The sequence below is a fragment of the Ciconia boyciana genome, chromosome 8 (genome assembly GCF_034638445.1).
Source record: "Ciconia boyciana chromosome 8, ASM3463844v1, whole genome shotgun sequence".
Taxonomy (NCBI): domain Eukaryota; kingdom Metazoa; phylum Chordata; class Aves; order Ciconiiformes; family Ciconiidae; genus Ciconia; species Ciconia boyciana.
Window position 1 is genome coordinate 24,342,974 of NC_132941.1, and position 20,022 is coordinate 24,362,995.

The 20,022-nt window shown below is 53.8% G+C and overlaps 2 protein-coding genes across 3 annotated transcripts; one reads left to right on the forward strand and one right to left on the reverse strand.

Moving 5' to 3' along the window:
- Nucleotides 1-1,028: 1,028 nt before the first annotated feature.
- DUOXA2 (dual oxidase maturation factor 2) lies at nucleotides 1,029-6,536 on the forward strand. Of its 2 annotated transcripts, XM_072870555.1 has the most exons (7): nucleotides 1,029-1,175; nucleotides 1,314-1,371; nucleotides 3,251-3,385; nucleotides 3,576-3,789; nucleotides 4,881-5,095; nucleotides 5,551-5,674; nucleotides 6,398-6,536. In XM_072870555.1, the coding sequence occupies exons 1-7, from the start codon at nucleotides 1,029-1,031 to the stop codon at nucleotides 6,456-6,458; spliced, it is 954 nt and encodes a 317-aa protein (XP_072726656.1). In that variant the 3' UTR covers nucleotides 6,459-6,536. The 2 variants fall into 2 exon arrangements, with proteins under 2 accessions (XP_072726656.1, XP_072726655.1); XM_072870554.1 differs by lacking the exon at nucleotides 6,398-6,536 and having other exon boundaries at nucleotides 5,551-5,750.
- A 3,501-nt stretch (nucleotides 6,537-10,037) lies between these two features.
- Nucleotides 10,038-14,664, reverse strand: DUOXA1 (dual oxidase maturation factor 1). Its single transcript, XM_072870528.1, has 6 exons — nucleotides 14,518-14,664; nucleotides 13,556-13,613; nucleotides 12,830-12,964; nucleotides 12,464-12,677; nucleotides 11,004-11,215; nucleotides 10,038-10,165 (listed from the first exon to the last, which is right to left on the reverse strand). The coding sequence occupies exons 1-6, from the start codon at nucleotides 14,662-14,664 to the stop codon at nucleotides 10,038-10,040; spliced, it is 894 nt and encodes a 297-aa protein (XP_072726629.1).
- Nucleotides 14,665-20,022: the final 5,358 nt, after the last annotated feature.

Here is a 20,022-nt window from a genome sequence, read left to right on the forward strand (position 1 = left end):
CTCCGTGCAGGGACAGAATGAAATTGTATTTGGTCATGAATTATACTAGCTCTGGTATTCCCAGGCTTTAGAAGACTTCCTGGGGTAGTTACATGCAGAGATGCTATTAAATAAGCAAAATAAAAGGACTAAGCATGTAATCAGTTTTGGTAGAAAAGATCTAACCCAGGAATGGGGGAAGCTCCATAATTGCTAGAACTAAAGTGTTGGTGGGAGTTCAAAGCCATCTATGGGAATTACACACTTCATCTGCCATTTGATCTCATGTAACTCAGTTTCCTTTAGCCTTGAGATGTGCTCCTGATGCTTGTGTGCTCCTTGGACCCAGATCACAACTCTAGGGCTTGCTTCTGGCTGCTCTGGACCAAATGCAGGAACAGTCCTCCCTCCCCAGATTGCAGCTTTTGCAGCTCCTGGGGAAAGCCTCTTAGAAGAGAGGGGGTGTAAATGGGGGTGGTGGGGTTTGTTCCACTTGGCGATGGTGGCTGCTGGCTGGAGATAATTTTGCTACTGTGAAAACGATGTTCTCAGTGGTTCCTTGTCATTTTGGAGGAAGGCTGCATCTGCTGGTAGTTGCTGACTCATGGACTTCCTCTAAGGGTACACCACAAAGTGGAAAGCCTTGGCTGCATCTGCTGGAGGGAAAGGCCTGGCTCTGTCCAGGGAGGAGCTGCTCTACAGGTTTCTGTGCCTGGGCTGCTCCTCAAGCTGCAGCAGGACAGCAGCTCGTGGTTCCCCAGGCTGCCACAAACCCTCCAGGCTGGTGGGGCCCTGCCCCAGGCACCTCCTCTCCTCCACCAAGCGCTTTTGGGTGGCGTATTTCTCTGCTGGGGAATATTTTGCCCTGCCTGTTTCCTTGCAGTGTCATGTTTCCTTGTCCCTCTGGGGAGTTTTGAGGTGGACCTTCTGCAGCTAGTTATTCCAGAGCTGAGCTGGGGCTGGCCACCACAGGCTCGAAGCAGCTGGGCAGGGCAGTGCAGGGTCCCCACTGCAACTGCCTCTCTCCTGCAGGCTGCCGGAAGTGCAGGATGACTCTCTTTGACGGCGTCTACCGCTTCTACCTGCAGCAGAGGAAGGTCTCCGTGTTTGACGTCAGCACCATCATAGTGATCGTGGTCTTCCTAACATTCGCTTGCAGCTTCCTGCTCATCATCCCAGGCATCCGCGGACAGGCAGTATGTGGCCCATCTCCCTGGGGAAAAGCATCTGCTCCCCACGTTTTGGATGCTGGGACACTCCCAGCTGGTTTGGGGTGAGGTGAGAGGACAGCCAGGGCTGTTCCTCCCTGCCTGATGTCCCACCTCTCCCTGCAGAGGCTGTACTGGACGCTCCGGGTTCTCCTCAGCCTCATTGTGGGAGTGGTGATCGTTGGTAAGTGCTGCACAGCCCTCAGAGGGTGAGCCTGGGGGCAGGATTAAACCCTGGGGCATGGTCTGTGTCTGGGAAATGTGAGCTGGTGGTCACAGCCATGGTGTGGCCGAGGCTGGCTGCAGGGTCTGCCCAACCCCTGCTCTGCAAAGCAGTCACGCAGCTTCCCAAAAGTGCTTCCCCATCCCTGGCGTGGGGGTTGAGAGCACCTGGAGGTGCCCGTGGTCACTTCTGAATCAAGAGGGAGCTTTGCTGGCTGTAACTGCACTGCAGAGGTTGAACAACCCCAGCTTTGGTGGGCTGCACAGCCCCACATTCCTCCAGCCGTGCAAGACCTCCTGAGCTGCCTGCTGCCGAGGGAGCACAGCTGAGCAGCTCAGACTGTGGCCAGGCACGTTTGGAGGATGAGAGGAGCCTTGCAGTGACATGGAGAGAGCAGGTCGAAATAAAACACAGGCAGGGCAGAAGGGGAAGGGGGCTAAAGACCTTCCAAGGAGCAAGGCAGGAGGAGATGAAGGAGAGGATTTGATTTAGTAGAAACCAGGAAATCTTCTGTAATAAATGGGACTGGTGGTGGAAACCAGGCTGTGGGATTTCCAACTTGGACAGAGCAACAGGATGTGTAAGTGAAAGATGTACTGAGGGGATAGAAGATGCCAGATGGGGAGAGCAACCAGTCCTGACCCTAAATCAAAGAAACTCTCCTGCTGCAAAGGACAGGGAGGATTTCAAGACTGCTTGAAGAGGGATGATGAAGCACAACCTAAATGACTCAACTCCCGAGCTGACCAGGTGATAGAAGTAGATATCCAGGCTGTGACCAGCCATGAGACTCTGCCGGCTGACACATGGGCCAGTCCAGCATGCGGTGGTCACCCTCTACCTGGGGAAGTCCAGGTGCTGGGAGATGCCACCAGAGCTGCCTGGGAACATGGTGCCAGCATGGAGATGGAGAGAGGTGGAGGTCAGGGCTTGTTCCACAGCCTTAACCAGCTCAGCCCCGGAGAGCCTTCCAGCACCGCTCTCCTTACAAGGATGCAGCTGGGTACTGCTTGGGCACACAGGAGGAATTAATTGTTTTAAAGCCAGCGTCAGGGTTTCTGTCTGGTGGCAGCAGGGCACACTCAACCCTGCAGCTTGAAAACGTTCCTGCAGAGCTGCTACTGGATCAGTGCCCTCACAAGTTGATTTAGCAGCTGAACTTATTTTCAGACAGGTTTAAAAGGTCTTGTTCAGCCTGAGATTAAATCATCACCTTCTGCTCACCTCAGTGCCAGAAAATTAAGCCCATCACAAATTGAAAGTGTTTCAGAAAAAGATACTTTGTTCCAAAAAACATACCAGAAATGTTTCAAATTTTCCCCCCAGCTGAAATGGCTGGCAGAGCTGTGACGGCACTTGCCACCCCTCTCCACCGCCTCCGTTTGACAGTGATCTTCACTATTCACTAATAGTGCTATCTAGGGAGCTTAATATTTGGCAATGAAAGTCACCCCTGTTCCTGAGGCTGAGGAATGGGCTCGTTTTGGAGCCCTGTCCCCAGGGGCTGCAGTGCTCGCTGTGGTGCGGAGCTTGCAGGGAAGTCCCGGAGAGGATGTCCAAGGAGGAATCGGGTCACAGGGTTTGTCCCTGGGGATCTGAGCTCCCCTGCTCCCAGATCGAGGGAGTGGATGCTCAGCAAGGGGAGGACATGAGCTCTGCCAGGGTGTGGGAGCTGGTTGAGGCATGTCCTGGTGGCTGAGTCATCTCTCCTGCCCTCCTTACACTCCCTTGCAGTGCCACGGTGGGAAAGCCACCATTTGTGCTCACCTGTAATCTCCCTTGAGCACAGCAAAGCCTGAGACAGACCCCTCTTTAACCCCAGCTTTACTTTTCCTGGCAGCTGTCCAATTCACAGGGGACTGGGAGACCGGCTGGGTGAAGGCAAACACCTCCTACAAGTCCTTCAGCCGTGCCCTGGTGAACGCAGACATCGGGCTGCATATTGGCCTGGCGGGAGTCAATGTCACACTCATGGGTAAGTCTGATGTCCCTGTCTGCAGCTCTGGAGTGGCCATGGCCCCAGGAGGTCTCCAAGTGCCCTGTGAGTGGCCTTGGTCTGCATGGAGGCTCCTGGGACCCTGCTGTCCCTGGGGTGCCTGTGCTCCTGGCTGTCAGCACCCAGGCTGCTGGGACACAGCAGGACCTCAGTCTTCTCCCTCTGGCAGGAAACCCAGTGAGTCAGGTCAACGAGACCATCGACTACAACGAGCACTTTGCCTGGAGCTTCAATGCGGATTACGACCACAGCTACAGTGAAGGGCTGGAGAGGGGGCTGCCCAGCCCTATTCTCTATGTGGCGGAGAAGTTCACCACACAAAGCCCCTGCAGCATGCACAGGCAGTACCGCATTTCTGGCCATTATGCATCGGCCACTCTCTGGTGAGCCTTTCTCTCCTGGTGCAGGCAGGGGAGATGCAAGGACATGGGAAAGGCTCTGCTGCCCTTCCCAGGAGGAAAGCCATGTGCATGAGGGGCCTCTGCAAGGTATGTGGTCAAACCAGTGTCCCTGTAGGCACCTTGGAGTGAGCAGGTAAGAGGGATGGTCCTGGTTCTCTCTGCTGGTCAACTTCACCAGTGCTGGGCACAGGAGAGAGGAACGTGGTACAGATCCCTGCCGTGATGTGGTGATAATGGCAGGGGTCCATCCCCATAGACGGAGTTGGAGCTGCTGTCCTCGGTGGCCCAGAGAGGCCCATGGGCATGTGCAGAATTCTCCCATCCCCATCTGTGATGGTATTTAATGTTTGGGAGAGGGACCAGATGAAGAGAAGCTGATGATACTGTTATTGTGGGGTCAGTCTCGACTCTTTAGTTGGATCTGCTGAGCAGTGACATGTTACTGCCCCTCTGGGCTGAGGGAGAGCTGGTCCAAGGCTGTCAGGAGATGCTCCCCTCTACCATGGGTTGTGGAGGGCAAGGACCATTGCAGCGCTATTCCCCCTGCACTGGGTTTGAGAGCAGGGATGCAGGAACCAGGAGAGGGGCCTGGTGGTACCATGGAGCAAGAGCTCCTGGTCCGTAGCTGAAAGCTTCCTGTCACCCAGTTCCAGAGACAAGTTCAGAGTTGCTGCAAAAGACTTATGCCTGCTTCTGCAATTATCCCAGTCCTGTGTGCTGCTCTCTGGGGTCTGCACTGCCCCACAGGGAGTGAGAGGGCAAGGAGCTGAGATAGTCTAGATAACACTGAGTGGGCTGCTGTGGCCTCCTTGAGGCCTGGTACAGTCTGTGGGCTGAGCAATGGGAAGAGGAAATCCAGGCTTCTGCCTTCTGGATGTAGCAGTGTGAGCATTGCACATCTGCTTGCTCAGCCTGGGAGACCAGGGGTCACTCCAGCCTGCCCACAAAGCTTCTTGGCCTCATACAATGCAACCTGGACCCCAGATTCCTCCTCCCACATGGAAATCCTCGCATAGAGCGTCCTAGTCTGTGACACTTGTTCGACTCATCCGTTGGTCTTCTCTTGTCTCCAGGGTGGCCTTTTGCACTTGGCTTATCTCCAACATGCTCTTCTCCATGCCTGTCCTAGTCTATGGAGGCTACATGCTGCTGGTCACAGGAGCCTTCATGATCTTTTCATTGCTCTCGTTCTCCACTGTGAGGAAATCCCTGGTATGCCCAATCCAGTTTGGGACCGCAGTCCTGCACACAGGCTATGGGGGATCTTTCTGGCTCACGCTAGCGATTGGTAAGGACACCAAGCTACATCAGGGCATACCACCTTGTCCCTCTGGGTGTGCAGGAGTCCCAGTGCTCTCTCCCCAGATGTGCACGTGAGAGAGCTCAGGGAGCGCAGCCCACCAGAGCCCTAGCCTGTGCCTTGGCAAAGCAGATCCTGGCAGAGATGTGGAGGAGGGCTGGCAGAAGGGGAAGCACCATCCCCATCTCAAGGGTGATGGAGGGATTTTTAGTCCCTGAGGTGCAGTCATGCAAGGAGATGGGGATCACTTGCCTGGATTTTAAGACCCATACCTGGGTTTTAAGATGCTCGGCACAGCAGCTGAAGCCACCTCATACTGTAGAAGGCCATCTTCCATAAGAGGAGGCATTGTCCCCTGGCAGGGAACCATCAGAGGAGGGGTGCAGGGTGGGAAGTGTGCTGGTGTTTACAGGAACACTCTCAGAGAACACATTGTCTTCCAGGCTTGCTCTGTTTTGTGGCTGGGATCACTGTTGTCACACTGCACTACTTCAGCTTGGATCTACTGAAAACTTTCTTTGATCTCCATGAGGACAAAGCAGAGGAGTACCAGGAGATGACTGAAGTGTACGTCAACCCTAATTTTGTGAACAAAGGACTGTCTCCTTCTCAGCCCTCCAAACTCAACCCCAAAAGCATCTAGAAGAAAGTTTTTCCCACTCCTTCCCTGAAGATGGGCCCGAAAGGGCAGAGCACAAGCCCTTCTAGATGTCCCCAGAGACCCATTTCCCCATCCAACTGCCTTTGAAGAGTGCATGAGTCCATGCCGGGATGAGTACTTGCTGAGAAGTACCTTTGCAGGCTGTATCTCCCTGACCGTGCCCTCTGGAAAAGGGCAGGCTTTGCAGAGAGCTGGAAGGCTGCAATTGGAGCAGCTAACAGCTCCAGCGACTTGAGCTGCCCACTCACCTGGGCATCACTGTCCCAGGAGAAATGCCCTTCCTGCTCCATGCCCCAGCACAGCTTGGTGCAGTGAATCTCTGATGGCCAGCTCCGACACCAGGAACTGAGCTCACTGGTGAGATTTCTCACGGGAAGCACCCACGGCTCCAAAAGCCAGTGATTAAACCTGCTCATTTCTTTCTCAAGCACTGACGTTTAGTGTAGACCTTTAGGTGTAACTAGGAAAGCCAGGCACAGACCCAAACTCCATCAGGCTGGATGCTGCATGAGCTAGAGTAAAAAAGCTGCTCCAGAAATAAAGACTGAGTAAACATGCAATGGAGTTTGCTGGGGGGGAATGTGGTGATATGATTATTTTCACTTTCAAACTTGGGCTTTATTTGATAGGACTTGTAGCCTAGTGTGGGCCAAAAAGATGCCACAGGAAAAGAAGGAGAGGCAAGAATGAAGTTACCCCCATCCAGCTGGAGCACCCTTGGGTTGGCTGGGCTCACCATGAAACACAAGCCTGAGGCCAGGAGTCAGACCCAGCCAAGGTGAGAAATGAAGAGCATCAAGCTGCGTTATTACAAAAAGAAGATGGGCTCTGGCACCAAACCCACCAGTGTGATGAAGTGTCCATGGGCTGGCACAAGGAGATCACCGTATCTCAATGCTGGAGACCTGGACAGCTTCAGTCCAATAAATTGTAAAGGACATAATTTCCGTATTTTGGCTCTTTTCTTTCTGAGAAAAGACCCTCACTGTTAAGTTACTTATTTCTTTCACATGATATTTGTGTTGCACTAATGTGATTTGTTATGGGCAAGAATTATTATTTTCAATAAAACTTCATTGAAAAACCTGCTCCTTTGAGACACTTCGGGCATTTTTGGGGGCTGGTTTCTTAAGAGGGGGCTGTGAGGCGTGACTGTTTGTGAGCCCCCAGCAGGCGCATCCTTCCCATGGAGGAAGCTGCCCTTGCAGAGGTGCCCCCAAGGAAGGACAAGGCTCGTTAGCATGTGTCAAGGTGAACCCTTGAGAAACCCTTGTCGTGGGGAGCAGCACACTGTAGGGATGTAGGAGAGCCTCAAAAGGTCTTTGCGTAGCTGAGCGGCAGGACAAAAGCCACAAGATTAAACCAACAAAACTCCCTCAGGGAAAGGAAGATCCTTTCTCGAGTCTTTCTTGCATCCAGACATGTCAGGTCCAGAGGCATTGTGGGAAGATGCTACAACCAACTACAAGTTATTGGGGCTGGTGTGGGACAGATCCCATGCCCTGAAAGCACAGGAGGCTGGGGGGTTTCCCATCCTTTCTGTCACAGCATCTGGCACTTCCAGCTTCATCTGCTGCTTTTAGGCAGCAGATTTCCCCCCAAATAGCATCCTCACCAGAAGAAAAGCTTTGGCCTGTTGCATCAGACATACAGGGGCATGAACCCAAATAAACAAAATGTGATCTGTTTGAAGCACAGAGACACCAGATATCTGTGTGTCTTGCCTGCTTCCTAGCAAACACAGGACGACCGGGATTTCTGCAGCAGGGCTTGCATGGGGCCAACTGAGCAGAGGCCATGACATGATGGGGGATGAAGAGACCCCTTAACACATTGTGTCTCATGAAGAGCAGGGGGTCAGAACAACAGGGGCTGGCTGTGTCACAAGGGGCTGGCCACCTGCAAGGAGATTTGCAGGTGGAGGACTTCTTCCCTTGCCATGACAGGGAGGTGCACACACGAGGGCCATTGCTCAGGGATGATTATTTTGCCTTCCTACATAGTCTCACAGCAGCTTCTTCACATGCACTATAAGAGCTGTGGCTGTACAGCCCCTGGGTTGTGCTGCTGCAGATCCTACCTCCTCTGTTCACCACAGCTCCGTGCTCTGTTTTCTGGCTGGACTGAGCCGTTGTTGAACAACAAGACATAAAATAATTGCCATTAAATCCCTGGTTCTCGGCCCAGGCTGCTTCTGGCCCCACACTGTCTAGCAAATCTGGTATCTAACCAGAGAACCAGTGCCAGCAATGGATCAAACACCATAAGCATCTCGGAGAGCACAGCCTAGGGCTCTGCAAGTACCGTGGCCCCCATGCCTGGAGGCACTCATTGCACCAGGGCATGCAGCCACCATGCCATCTAGCAGGCAGCAGAGCTGCCCACTCCCCTGCCCCCCAGGCTGGGCTGCAAGGGGGAACATGCTAGGGAAAGGCAGAGGTTTATGAGGGCTGAATTTCAATTCAATAAATAAAAGGGGTTTGTTGCACCTTGGATCTAGTCCATCCGTAGTCTGAAGCGTCTCCTGGTAGATGCCATTGGGAACATCCTGGATGAGGTCTCCCAAGCCCAAGGAGTTAAGCTCCAATCTATTTTTAAATGCCTGTTGGGCCCTCTAGGTCCTCACTGAAGTCTCTTCCATGTGGAGGGGGATGGGGCAGGATGCCATGTCTGAGCACCCCCTGCCCCAGAGGGCCTGCCCCCAAATCTCTCTGCTGGGCTGGGGATTGCTCCCATCAAACCTTCCACATGCCCAGGGTCACTTCAGGAGCTAAAGTCCTCCCATATCCCCCCTGCTCGTTTGCCTGGGGATGCTCCGATACCCTGTTTACTGCATGTTGACTTGTCTTTATTGCCCTGCACAGGCTAGCCGTGGTCAGATGCCCCACACAGGACCACAAAAGGGCTCTGCCTTTGCGTTCTTCCCTTCCCTATGGCTGCCATGTCACAGCAACAGAGCATCCCCAGCTTCCCAGCCCTCGGAGGGACACTTCTATTGACAGACAAGAGAAAGGCCATGTCCAACTTATTTTACTGAGATAGAGGGAAAATAACAGCACAAAACAGAAAAAAAATGTGCAAAACCTGCACAGAGTTAAAAGGGTGAAAACTTGAAATGTGCTCCCTGCCCTCCCTCCCTGTGTGGGCAAGGTATCTGCTAGATGTTGGCAGCTGGGAGTAGGTGGCTGCATCCACCTTGGGTGTGCAGGATTTCAGCTTCACGTGCCCCACAACACGTGTATTTCCACAGCTGAGCAGCAGGAAACCAAGCCTCCCAGACTGGGTGTGATGTTCACCTCTTGCTAATTGATTACAGCCACTCTCTGGGGCACTGTAGCACCTCCATTCCCATCTCCTCCTCTGCTTCCCTCTCACTGAAACATTTTGTCTTCCTTTCAGAGGGCTGTGAGAGCACCGATAACTCACAAGCTGGTGGCTGTGGTTTAGGGTGTTTATAAGCACTGTAAGAAGCAGGGGCCAACCAACCAGCTCCCTGACCGTGATGTTTCCAGCCCAATGTACAGCCCGGTGCATCTCAGACCCACATTGAACCTGAGCTGTGGGGTGCCAGGATGGGTCTGAAATCCAGGTTGCCTCCGAGGTCTGGTACCTCCAATGATCATGGGCCTCCTTGCCAACCTGCTCTTCACCCCTGACCAAGAGGAGGTGCTGGATACAGGGCACCCTGGTGACCACAGTTCTGCTCGCTCTTTGTGACCGCTGATGGGAAGAGCATCCCTGGGCAGAGGGGACTTCTCAGAGGCCTTCAGGGTGGGGGTGCTGTTGGGAGGGCTCTGCTTCTCCTTTGGTTCATAACCATGTTTCTGCATTTATTTGGTTTCTCTCTAGTTTGTTCTGGTTTAATCTCTGCATCTTAGGGAGGACTCTTAGGGTTTGTTGGGGATGGACTAAGGGGAAGGGCAGTAGCCCAGTGCCTGTAACTGGACAGCCAGGGTTGGGGCATGGGTTCTCCTCACCCAGCTCTTCCAGCTGCTGGTAAGTACAACAACAGCAAAAAAAATGGGGGCAAACTGTCCTGTTAGAGACACCTTTCCGGACTTGGATATTCTTGTCACCTGGTTCTTGCCGTGTCTCTTCCCACCTGGGCTCCTGGGGTGGTTGGACAGGAACATGAATTCAGAAGGGGTGTCCTCGGGCTTCGCCCTGCCTCCCCCTTGTGCCTTACAGCTGGGTGGCTGTCACCTCGCAAAGCTCACCCAGCGGGACCATCAGCATGTCCTGCGCAGAGAAGCTGGGCTTGGCTGGCAGTTATGACTTGTCCCACATCTTCTCTTCTTGTCCCTTTCCCTCGTCCAGGTTAAAGACAAGCTTCAGCTTCTCCGGCTGGACAGAGTTCAGGATGATGATGCCCAGCCCCAGCAGCAGGCACAGCAGCCCTGCAATGCACAGCATGGGGAGACACATTAGCACCTCCTCCCTGCTGTGTTCCAGCCCCATCCAGACTCAGATCTGGGGTTGGAGGCCAACAGCACATGGCATCTCCTGGGAGGTCAAGAGCAGGTGTTATTTCCCTCTCCACATCTGGATTCTGCCATCAGTTTGGGCTCCCCAGTACAGAAGAGAAGTCAATGAACTGGGGTAGGTGGCCAAGAGAGTTGTGGCTTGAGTCCACCTTGTATGGGGAAAGGCTGGAGGAGCTGGGCTTGTTTAGCCTGAAAAAGAGGAGTCTTTAGGGGGACTTACTTAATTGCCATCTTCTGCTACTGAAAAAGAGCTAGTCTCTTCTCAGAAGTGCACAGTTGTATAATGGGAAATTCTGGTTTGATAAAAGGAAATAATTGCTGCCCATGAGTGGGACAGCTGTGGGGCAGGTCCTGAAAGGCAGAGAGACTCTCTAGCCATCTACCACCAGACTGAACAAGGCTGATGTGACTTTGAGGTTAGCCCTGCTCTGGGCAAGGGCTGGGAGAGAGACCCCCAAGGGTCTGCGATTCATGACTCTGTGATTCATGACTTTCATGGCACTCCTCTGGGCACACCTCCACGCAGATAACTTTGGCCATTTGGCTATCCTGGCTGCTCAATTCTTTTTTCCCCAGTCTCGAGATGCTATCCTAAATTCTTGTATGCCATTTCAAAAAAAAAAAAAAAAAAAAAATCATTTTCTGTGACCAGCCATGGAGACAGAAGGGATGAGGCGCTGTTGGGGCATCACTGAGCATCATTGCAGCAAGGATAGAGAACTAAAGCCCCAGGAGCAAGCTGAGCACTCACCTGTTGCCAATGTCAGCCAAAAGGATCCACCATAGTCTGTTTTCAAGGAAGCTGGGCCAAACTGGATGGGGCACTTTGGGGTGTTCTTTGCAGTGAAGAAGAGCAGTGAGAAGAGCATCAGCATGGCAGTGAGCAGGAGCATGTAGCCACCATAGAGCAGGATGGGCATGGAGAACAACAGGATGGAAATGAGCCATGTGCAAAAGGCCATCCTGCGAAAGGACCACAAAACTGAGCAGAAAGCATCATGCTTGGAGCCTCTTCTCAGGGTCTCCTCTCCACATCCCAATGGAGGGATATAGCCCTGAGCAACCTGCTCTAGCTGGCCTTGCTTGAACAGGTGGGCTGGACAGGCTGATCTAAGGAGGTCACTTCCAACCCAAATGATGCTGTAACTGCATGAAAGGTGGAGCTGTGGGACAGGTCCCACAGTGGTAGAGAGGGATCTCCACGCCTGAGAACATTCAGTGTTGAACTTCACAAAGCCCCGAGCACCTTGATATGGTTTTGATGTCAGCCCTGCTCTGGGATGGGGACTGGAGTAGAAACCTCTGGAGGTCCCTCCAAATTAACTCTTTCTCTAACTCTTGTGGTTCTCCACAACTGGCTGCCCCCAGGCAGTTCCCACCTGTTCAAAGGGACAATGGCAACAAGGGAGACCTTTGTTTGGAGAATCGAACAACTCAGCACCTGGAGTGAACCCAGCTGCCAGCCCTTCCCTGTGTGTGGGGTTTGGGTTTAGCTCACTGGGGAGGTGAGCCTAACAAATTTTTCTGATTCCAAGAATAATAATGAAAAATAAGTTTACATCAACATCCCTGCCTTGAAATACTCCTTCTCAATAGCAGGAAGGTTTGGGGAGGGCTAGTTATTTTTCCTGAAGGTAAAAAAGGAGATGTGGGCAAGGACCTAGAGCCTACGTCCATAGGGGGAATTGCAAGACTCACTCTTCCCTGCAGTGCCTTTCCCACAACCTCTGAGACGTGGGGATGCTCTGAGACTCCACTATCACAACACACACAAGGGCTCTCAGCTTTACACCACAAGACAGCCTCTGAGCGCCCTCTTGATGGTCCCTCCCACTCCCCACCAGAATGTCTCATGCCCTCTTGGGCATGCAAGAGGAACCTCTCCACAGCTGGTCTTATCAGGGCTCTACATCTTGCTTGGGAGAGGACCCTCCACCATAAGCCCCACACAGTTGCATCTGCTTTCCTTTAAATGAAGAATAATTTTTCTCCAATGGCAATTTTGCACATCAGGGCAGAGGGCACAGAAGAGGACTCTGGGGAGATGGGCAGGTCAGGAAGCATGAGCATCCTTGGTTCTGCAGAAGGGCAGGTGCCAGAGACCAGCCAAGGCTTTGGCATGGCCTTAGAGGGAAGAGGGTGGCTCCATTAAGCTGGTTCTTTCCAATCCCCACTGAGCAGAGATAGGGCTGACCTCTTGCTCTAACTTACCACAGTGTGAGGGACACATAGTGGCTGGAGATGCGGTACTGCCTGTGCACACTGCAGGGGCTTTGCATGGTGAACTTCTCCGCCACATAGAGGATGGGGCTGGGCAGCCCCTTCTCCAGCCCTTCACTGTAGCTGTGGTCGTAATCTGCATTGAAGCTCCAGGCAAAGTGCTCGTTGTAGTCGATGGTCTCATTGACCTGATTCACTGGGTTTCCTGCCAGATGATGAAGACTAAGGACCTTTCTCAGCCTTGGAGGCAGCTCCAAGACTTCCTGGTGTGGGGGCTCAAGGGCCCACAGCCCCAGTACCCAGGTGCACGGCAGCCAAATTTGCACTCAATCCCCTCCTGTTATGTTATGCACTCACCCACCAGTGTGAGGTTCACCCCCGCCAGGCCAATGTGCAGCCCAATGTCTGCGTTCACCAGGGCACGGCTGAAGGACTTGTAGGAGGTGTTTGCTGTCACCCAGCCAGTCTCCCAGTCCCTGGTGAACTGTACGGCTGTGAAGACTTTAAAGGTTAGTCATGGCCTGGTGGTGAGACATCTAGTGCTGGAAGCACCTGCCATGATGGTCACCATGGCCTGAGCATCACCTACCCCACCCCAAGGGCAAGGCCTGGGTTGTGAGTCCCAAGGATCAGAAGCCTTGTATGTCCTTCCCCAACATGAACCCTGACCTGTGAACCTGAGGCCCCCACTTGGGTTTATCTCTCCCCAGACCCAGCACAGTCCTTACCCCTAGAGGCAATGGGGCTGATGTGTGGACACTGTCTAGGAACTGGTCCTCATCTAAGCACCTGCCAGTTTGTCTGAGTCCCCTGGCAGTTGGCAGTGGGCTTTCGGTGACTGCCCTGGAGGTGGTCTGCACATACAACTGCCAGCGTTGGGAGGGGAGACAGATAGGTGCTTGCACCTCCCATCACTTGCTGGAGCCAGATCCCAGATACAGATGGGTGTCGGTCTTCCCCATAAACTCATCCTGCAGGCTGGACTTGGCACCTGGCTGCTCTGTTCAGCCTCCCTCGCCTTGCTCCTCCATCCCCCATGTCTTGGGCATCCTTGAGCTTCACCCCCAGGACCCCGGTACTCACTGAGGACCACTGCTCCCACGAAGAGGCCCATCACCACGCGCAGGAACCAGAAGAGTCGCTGTGAGGGGTGAGCAGAGAGGGGGTGACAGGTCTCAGTCAGATTTTGCCACGGGGACCTCAGCACCAAGCATGTGATTTAGAAATGCCAGACAGTGAGAAATGGGCCTGTCCCTCCCCTGGGGAGTCACCCCCCGGGCTCTGCAGGCAAGTGGCATGGGGGGACACGTGGCTGGGGCATCCCTGCCATGGGGTGGGGGAGGCAGCAGGGAGATCCGGGCAGAGCAAGAAGATCAAAACAGCCCATTTGGGAAAGCCGTGCCGTCCCCTTTCTGGGAAGGAGGATGGAGAACACTCCCTTTAATAGTCGTGAGCTGGGATTTCCACACTTATCCAAACCTCACGTGTTTGGATGTTTTGGCAGCTGGCCACAGCTGGAGACAAAAGCAGTGGCCGGGGGTTCACCGTGTGTCCCCTTGGGGGGAGACACCTCTTGACCAGCCCTGCTGCAAAGCCAAGCACGTGACGAGTGCACAGCGTGCGAGTGGTGGGCTTGCAGGGGGGTCTGTTGGCCACTGCCCTGTGACAGGTGCTGAGGCATGCATGGTGCACACCTCCTTCTTTTATTGGGGTTTCGGGGAAGGTGGATTGAGGTCTTTGAGCCTCACCCTGTTTTTCCACTCCTGCAAAATCACTCAGGCTTGCTCACAGCAAAATCCAGCCAAGCTCAGATCTAGGTGCCTTGTAAATTTGGGATGGTGGAGTTTGGTGTCTCCAGCATGGGGGTACGTGCTGGGTTGGGCTGTAGCTCACCCCCATGGCTTGCTAGAGATCCCAGAGCCCTGGTGGTGAACCTGTGGGCATGTTTGCTCCCCATGTCTTTTTTTGAGGCTGGGAAGGAGGAGGCATGTGGGATGCAGAGGGCAGGGACCAGAGGGCTGAGTTCCCCCAGCCCCTTCACTTACCCCCCTGCCCCGGATCCCCGGCAGGATACTGATGAAAGTGGCCAACATGGAGAGGAAGACGGAGACGATGATGGCCTGGGTGGTGTCGAAAGGGAAGCACACACTGGTGCTGGGGTAGAAGGGGAAGGAGCCGTTCCACAGTGTCATCCTGCTGCCCGGGACAGCTGGAAATCAGCACCCAGAGAGACACTGGGGAGAAAATCACCTCCACAATTCCACCCCACCCAGCCTTCTCCGCAGAGCCATCCCCTGCCCACTTGCCAGCACGCTGCTTGTCCCAGGCGTGACTGTGCGTGTATTTCCAGTGCCCATGCACATTGCAGTCCTGCATCTGGGCGTACGCTCAGGGATCTCCCATGGGAGCCCTCCACCTCCCCAGGGTACATCCCAGAGCAAAGCAGGTTTGGAGTCACTGGGGCATCCGCTGCAATACTCAGATTGTCCCCAAGATGCGATAGCAAGATGTGTGCACATGACTGGGCCTCTCGCTCCCCTGGTCTCTTGCCTGTGCTCCCACCCTCCCTGGTTCAGCTCTTTAACAAACAGCCTGGCTCCTGCTTGCGGGTGCTGTGCGTGGGGCGCTTGGTGAATCACCGCACAAAAGTGGGCTGCGCCCCGGGTTGGGCTGCTCCTTGCTGAGCCCTGGACAGAGGTAACTCCTTGCCATCCAAGGAAACAGGAGTAACCCAGATGGGACAGAGAAACTGCCTGTCCCTGGCAGCAGAGTGCCAATCACCACCTGCCAACTCTCTGTCCCAGGAGCCGGCTGGAGGCAACACCTTGCCACACCAGACAGAGGGATGCTGCTTGAGAAGCCGGCAGTGGTTTTTGCCACAGCACTTGGCCAAGGCACTTCCCTGCTAGGAAAGGGCTGCTCAACATCCCCCGGGAGTGGGGACCATCCCAGTAGCAGCTGCAGAAACACCTGTGCCCCCTTCCCTATGTCAAGCCTACCTCCGCCACAGCTGATACCGAGGGCTGGCTGCTGTGCAGAGCTGCAGCGTATCCGGGATGCTGACTCCCTGCCTGCACTGCCTCCCCAGGCTGCGGGCAAGAAGCCAGCCAGGCGTGTCACGATTGCATTTCTCCCAGCACTTTTTATGGTGCCCGCCTCCAGAGGTGGCTGGATTGTGCAGCCTTACTCACAGCTGATTGGCCCCCTTTGGCACTCCTGCTGAGCCCCAGGGCAGGCAAGGAAGCTACAGGTTGGCACAGTGCTGTGCAGCATTGCAGAGGTGAGTGATCCTGGGGGAGCTTTGCCTTCTTTTCCTCTACTTTTCCTGCAGAGTGGTGGAAAGTCCAGCTGTTCCTTATGGCATGAAGACTCTGAGGCTGCCAGACTCCTCAGAAGCCTGCTGGAGAGAGCAGCAGAGAGCTTCAAAGCCCTCACCTGCACTGCCCAATGAAGCATCCCAGCTGAGGTCATTTAGCATGGGTTGTGGCTGCACAGTCTCCTTGTTGAACCTGCTCCTGACTCCATCCTCTGGGGGAGGTTCCCTGGGAAGGTCCCAGCCAACTTGTCAGTCACTGGGCAAGGTGACACAGTGGCTGGTGAGGGGAACCACCAGAGAAGCACAGATCTAGGCAGGGCTCCCAGCCCCGGTATGCAGAAGGTGCTCAGGTTACTAACCTGGCCATGGCGTGGAGATCATGGAAATTCAAGCTTTTGGGGTTTGCTCTCATTCTTTGGCATTTTGGTTGGCTGAAGCAGGTTGCATTGATGCTGAGAGTGGCAGAAACACTCTCCTGACCCACATTTGGGGGCTTCCCTCCGAAGCTGGCAGAATTACTGCCACCCCCTGGGTATTTCTTTCTGCATCCCAGTGGATGGCCTGGCTGGGTGCCCTGGAAAGCTGTGCTTCCCACTCCCTTGGCAGAGGGAGGTAAAAACAAGTTTTAATTCATGCTCAGCAGGAAATAAAGGCATTTCTGGGCAAACACTTCGCCATTTCCCCTCAAGTCCCAGACTAGTGCTACTCAGTCTGAATACTGAGTCCTTCCCTGGGGGTTGTTTAAAAAAATTAAATAAAGGGTGGCAAGGGTGACATGGCCGGGAAACATGTGCAGAGCTGTGCTGCAGAGGTGTCTTCTGGTGCAGGCAGTGCTGGGGATGTGGTGTCAGCTCCAGCTCTGGCAGCATCTGCAAAGTGGAGGGAGACATGGACTTCACAGCAAATGGTGCAGAACCTCAGGGGAAATCGCATGGACACATGTGGGGCTTTGGACCTCTTGGAAAGGTGGAAATACCACTCCCTTTGGTGTGGGAGAGGGATAACTGAGGAGGTGCCTGGTAATTGGCAGGCTGAGATTAATTAAGGTGGGGAAGATGCAACCATGTGAGGTGGTATGTGGGATGAGAAGTGGTCTGGCCAGGGGTTAGACCATCACTCGTTGCAATCCCTGGAGCTGAGAGAGGCAGTGGAGGGATGGGTTCTGCACTGGCTTGGCCAAACCAATGTGTGGGGTTTGCCTGGGGAAGAGATTGAGGCACTGTGATTTTTGTGCTGTTCAGACGAGCATCACAAACGTGTCTTTTGGGGAGATGCCCTATTGCCAAAAATGAAAGCAGGAGGGAGGAAGTTTCCCTCCTTCTCTAAAGGAGGTGCCCAGCAACACAGCGTTTGCATGCAAGGACATTGGGAGAGTTCACAGGGCTGCCCTGGTTCCCTCATCTGTCCCCAGCAGTGATGGAAATGGGACATGATGGTGAAGGGGGGATGCTCCACTTCCCTGAGGTGCTGATGGGATCATGGACTGGCAACCATGGGAAAACTGCTGGATTTACCCCTCACCCAGCACTCTGCATCCACAAAGAGGTCCTACAGAAAGCCTGAGGCCATGATGATAACTGGGGTTTGGGGTTTTTTTCCTCTCTTTTTAATTTTCTGTGTATTTCTGCAGGTAGTAAAGGTGTGTAGTTCATCAGACAGTTTTCAGGGAACAGTTCTGGGGAACTTGTTTTTTCTCACCAGGAGGTCACAGCCTCATGCTCATACTGTCAGCACCCTTTTATTGGGCAGCTTCTGCTTCACTCGCCTGCAAGCAATGGATGGGGTGATTAGGCATGAGTCACCTGATCAAGGTCACCTGAGGGAGGTGGGGGTGAGGTGAGCAGCAACCATCACCTCTTGCGCAAGCAGCCATGAAGTGTTGGATCAGCCGCCGTCTCTCGTGGTGCCAGGAACGAAGGTGGGGAAGGCATGAGGACATGCCTGGGCAGGGAGGCAGTTTTGGGGATGGAGTGGGAGCCCTGAGAGGCCACCCTTTACTCAGAGGATTTCTGCCTGACCCACCGGTGTCAGTGGGACAGATGTGGTGTTTGTGTTCAGGTGTCACCCTGCCCCATTGGCTGTCCCCATTGCCCCTCTGTCCTGGTCCCAGGCATGGAGGATGCTACAGCTGAGGTCAGGCTGGGGCTCTGTGGCGATGGAGCTCATCCAGTGTCCCATCCCAACACTTGGTTGCAGCTCCTTGCCCGGGATTCTTGGCAACAGCTGAATGACCCCTGATGGAGCAGCTTGAAGGGAGGGACAAGAGGAAGGATGGAGGGACCCCCTCTGGCCAGTTTCTACCTAGCTGAGCAGAGACGTTCACAGTGCTGTGGCCATGGTTTGGCTCTAGACATATTTGCAAGAAGGATCTATTTTTCCAGCTCTACTTGGAAATTACTTAAAGATTTTGAGAGAAGGGGAAGGTGTTGCTGCCCACTACACTGCCCAGTGAGCTTGGTTTCGTATCTCATGATGGAGACGCTCAGGGTCAACCAAGAGGGCTGCCAGGAGATGGAGGCAGAGCTCAGCAGGAGCCACTCATCATCCTAGTGGGAACTGAAACAGGAGGGGTTTCAGCCACACTTTGAGGAAATCCTCATCCAGAAATTGTGTAGAGTGTTCAGCCCTCTGCTCCTTCCAAGAGCCATCATGCAGGAGAGGAACAAGCCTTCTATGGCCTGGGCCTTCAGGGGCACGTGTCAGGAAGAGCATCTAACTTGGGGCTGCTTGATCACCTTTGCTCCCAGCCCCAAAGAGGCTTTCAGCTGCTGCCAGTGCTGTTGCAGGTTTCCATGTGCTCTCAGAGACCCAGGGGACAGAAACCCAGCTGCCCTGTTGCCCTCCTGAATATCTCCACCCCGCCCAGAGACCCTATGTTTGACCATGTGGGCACTTACACCAGTGCCTGTGACGGGGAAGGGGACACGCTGATGTGGAGCTGGGACTGGGGCCATTCCCTGTTCTTTCTCAAGCATCATGCCCCTTGCTGGGATTGCCCAGCCTGGATGAGGGGCTGCATGTCCAGCCCTTCTCTCCTGTTTCACAGACCCCAAGTGCCCCTTCCAGGCTGTCCTGATCCCAGTGTTGCAGCTTTGCAACAGCTGCTGGAGCAGAGGGATACGGGGAGGGAGCGTGGGAGGGTCTGAGTGGGTACCCTGATGCGCTGGGAGAACATCACTTTCCATCTTGCATCTATTTTAGAGATGTTGCCTCTCCACTAAAGAGCAAGTGGGGTTGCCAGCTCCCAGATTGCCTCTCCAGCCTAATCCCTGAGGGCCCCGCTCAGCCAACAGAGCTCTGCTGCCCCAGTGTGAATGTCAGGAAGTGCATTAGCCTTTGGGACACATCTCATCAGGGATTTTACCGTCCCAGCTTGGGGAACCCTGTCCCCACAGATAACAGCCATTCCTGCCAGTTTGACATAACTATCAGTGAGTTGAGCTTTTCCAGGCTTTGCTGGGGCTTGTTAATGATGCATTGCGTGGTAATTAGCACTTTCGTCCCAGGCTGCAACCCAGAGAGAAGCTTTCTCTTGTAATCCCAGTTGCTAGAGACCTAATTAAAGTGATACACATTTTTCCATGGAGCTCCTGTGTCTAGTGTCTCCCTGCCAGCCTTGAAATTAATGCACAGAGCAATGCTACCCCACCTTGGACTGCAATGCAGGTCTGTGTCTGCGCACACACAAGCACTCTGCACCCCACATCCTGGCTGTGGGTAGAAGATCGTTTGAATATCTGTTTCTTCCATCCAGGCAAAAGTGCCAATAGTACATGGTGTAATAAGAAATCATGCATCTGTCTGGAAAGCAGTGGAAAGACCCAAGGGCTGCTCCACAGTGTGTGGGCAGAAATATCGTAAGATAAATTATAACCCACTGCTTGCTTAATATTAAAAAAACCCAAACCCATAGAGTCAAGGTAGTCTGCAAGCAGAGATGGGTTGCCTTAGCTTATGTGCAATGAATAGTTCAGTCTAGTTGGAACTAGTACAGATTTTTGTAGGGCTTGTGGAACCACCTTCCAACTGTTTTTGATCTTGCAAGACCCCCTTGCTGTCCCAGAGCCCTCCACGGACCTCTTATAAATTCAGAGTCCCTCCACTTGGACTTGGACCACCTCCTGCTGGGAATAAGCTTGCAGATCTTGGAGCAGGAGGACAAACATTGTGGTGGAAGATATCCAAGGCAGATCTGAGGTTGGCTGGGTCTCCTGTGCATGTTCTCTACCAGCTT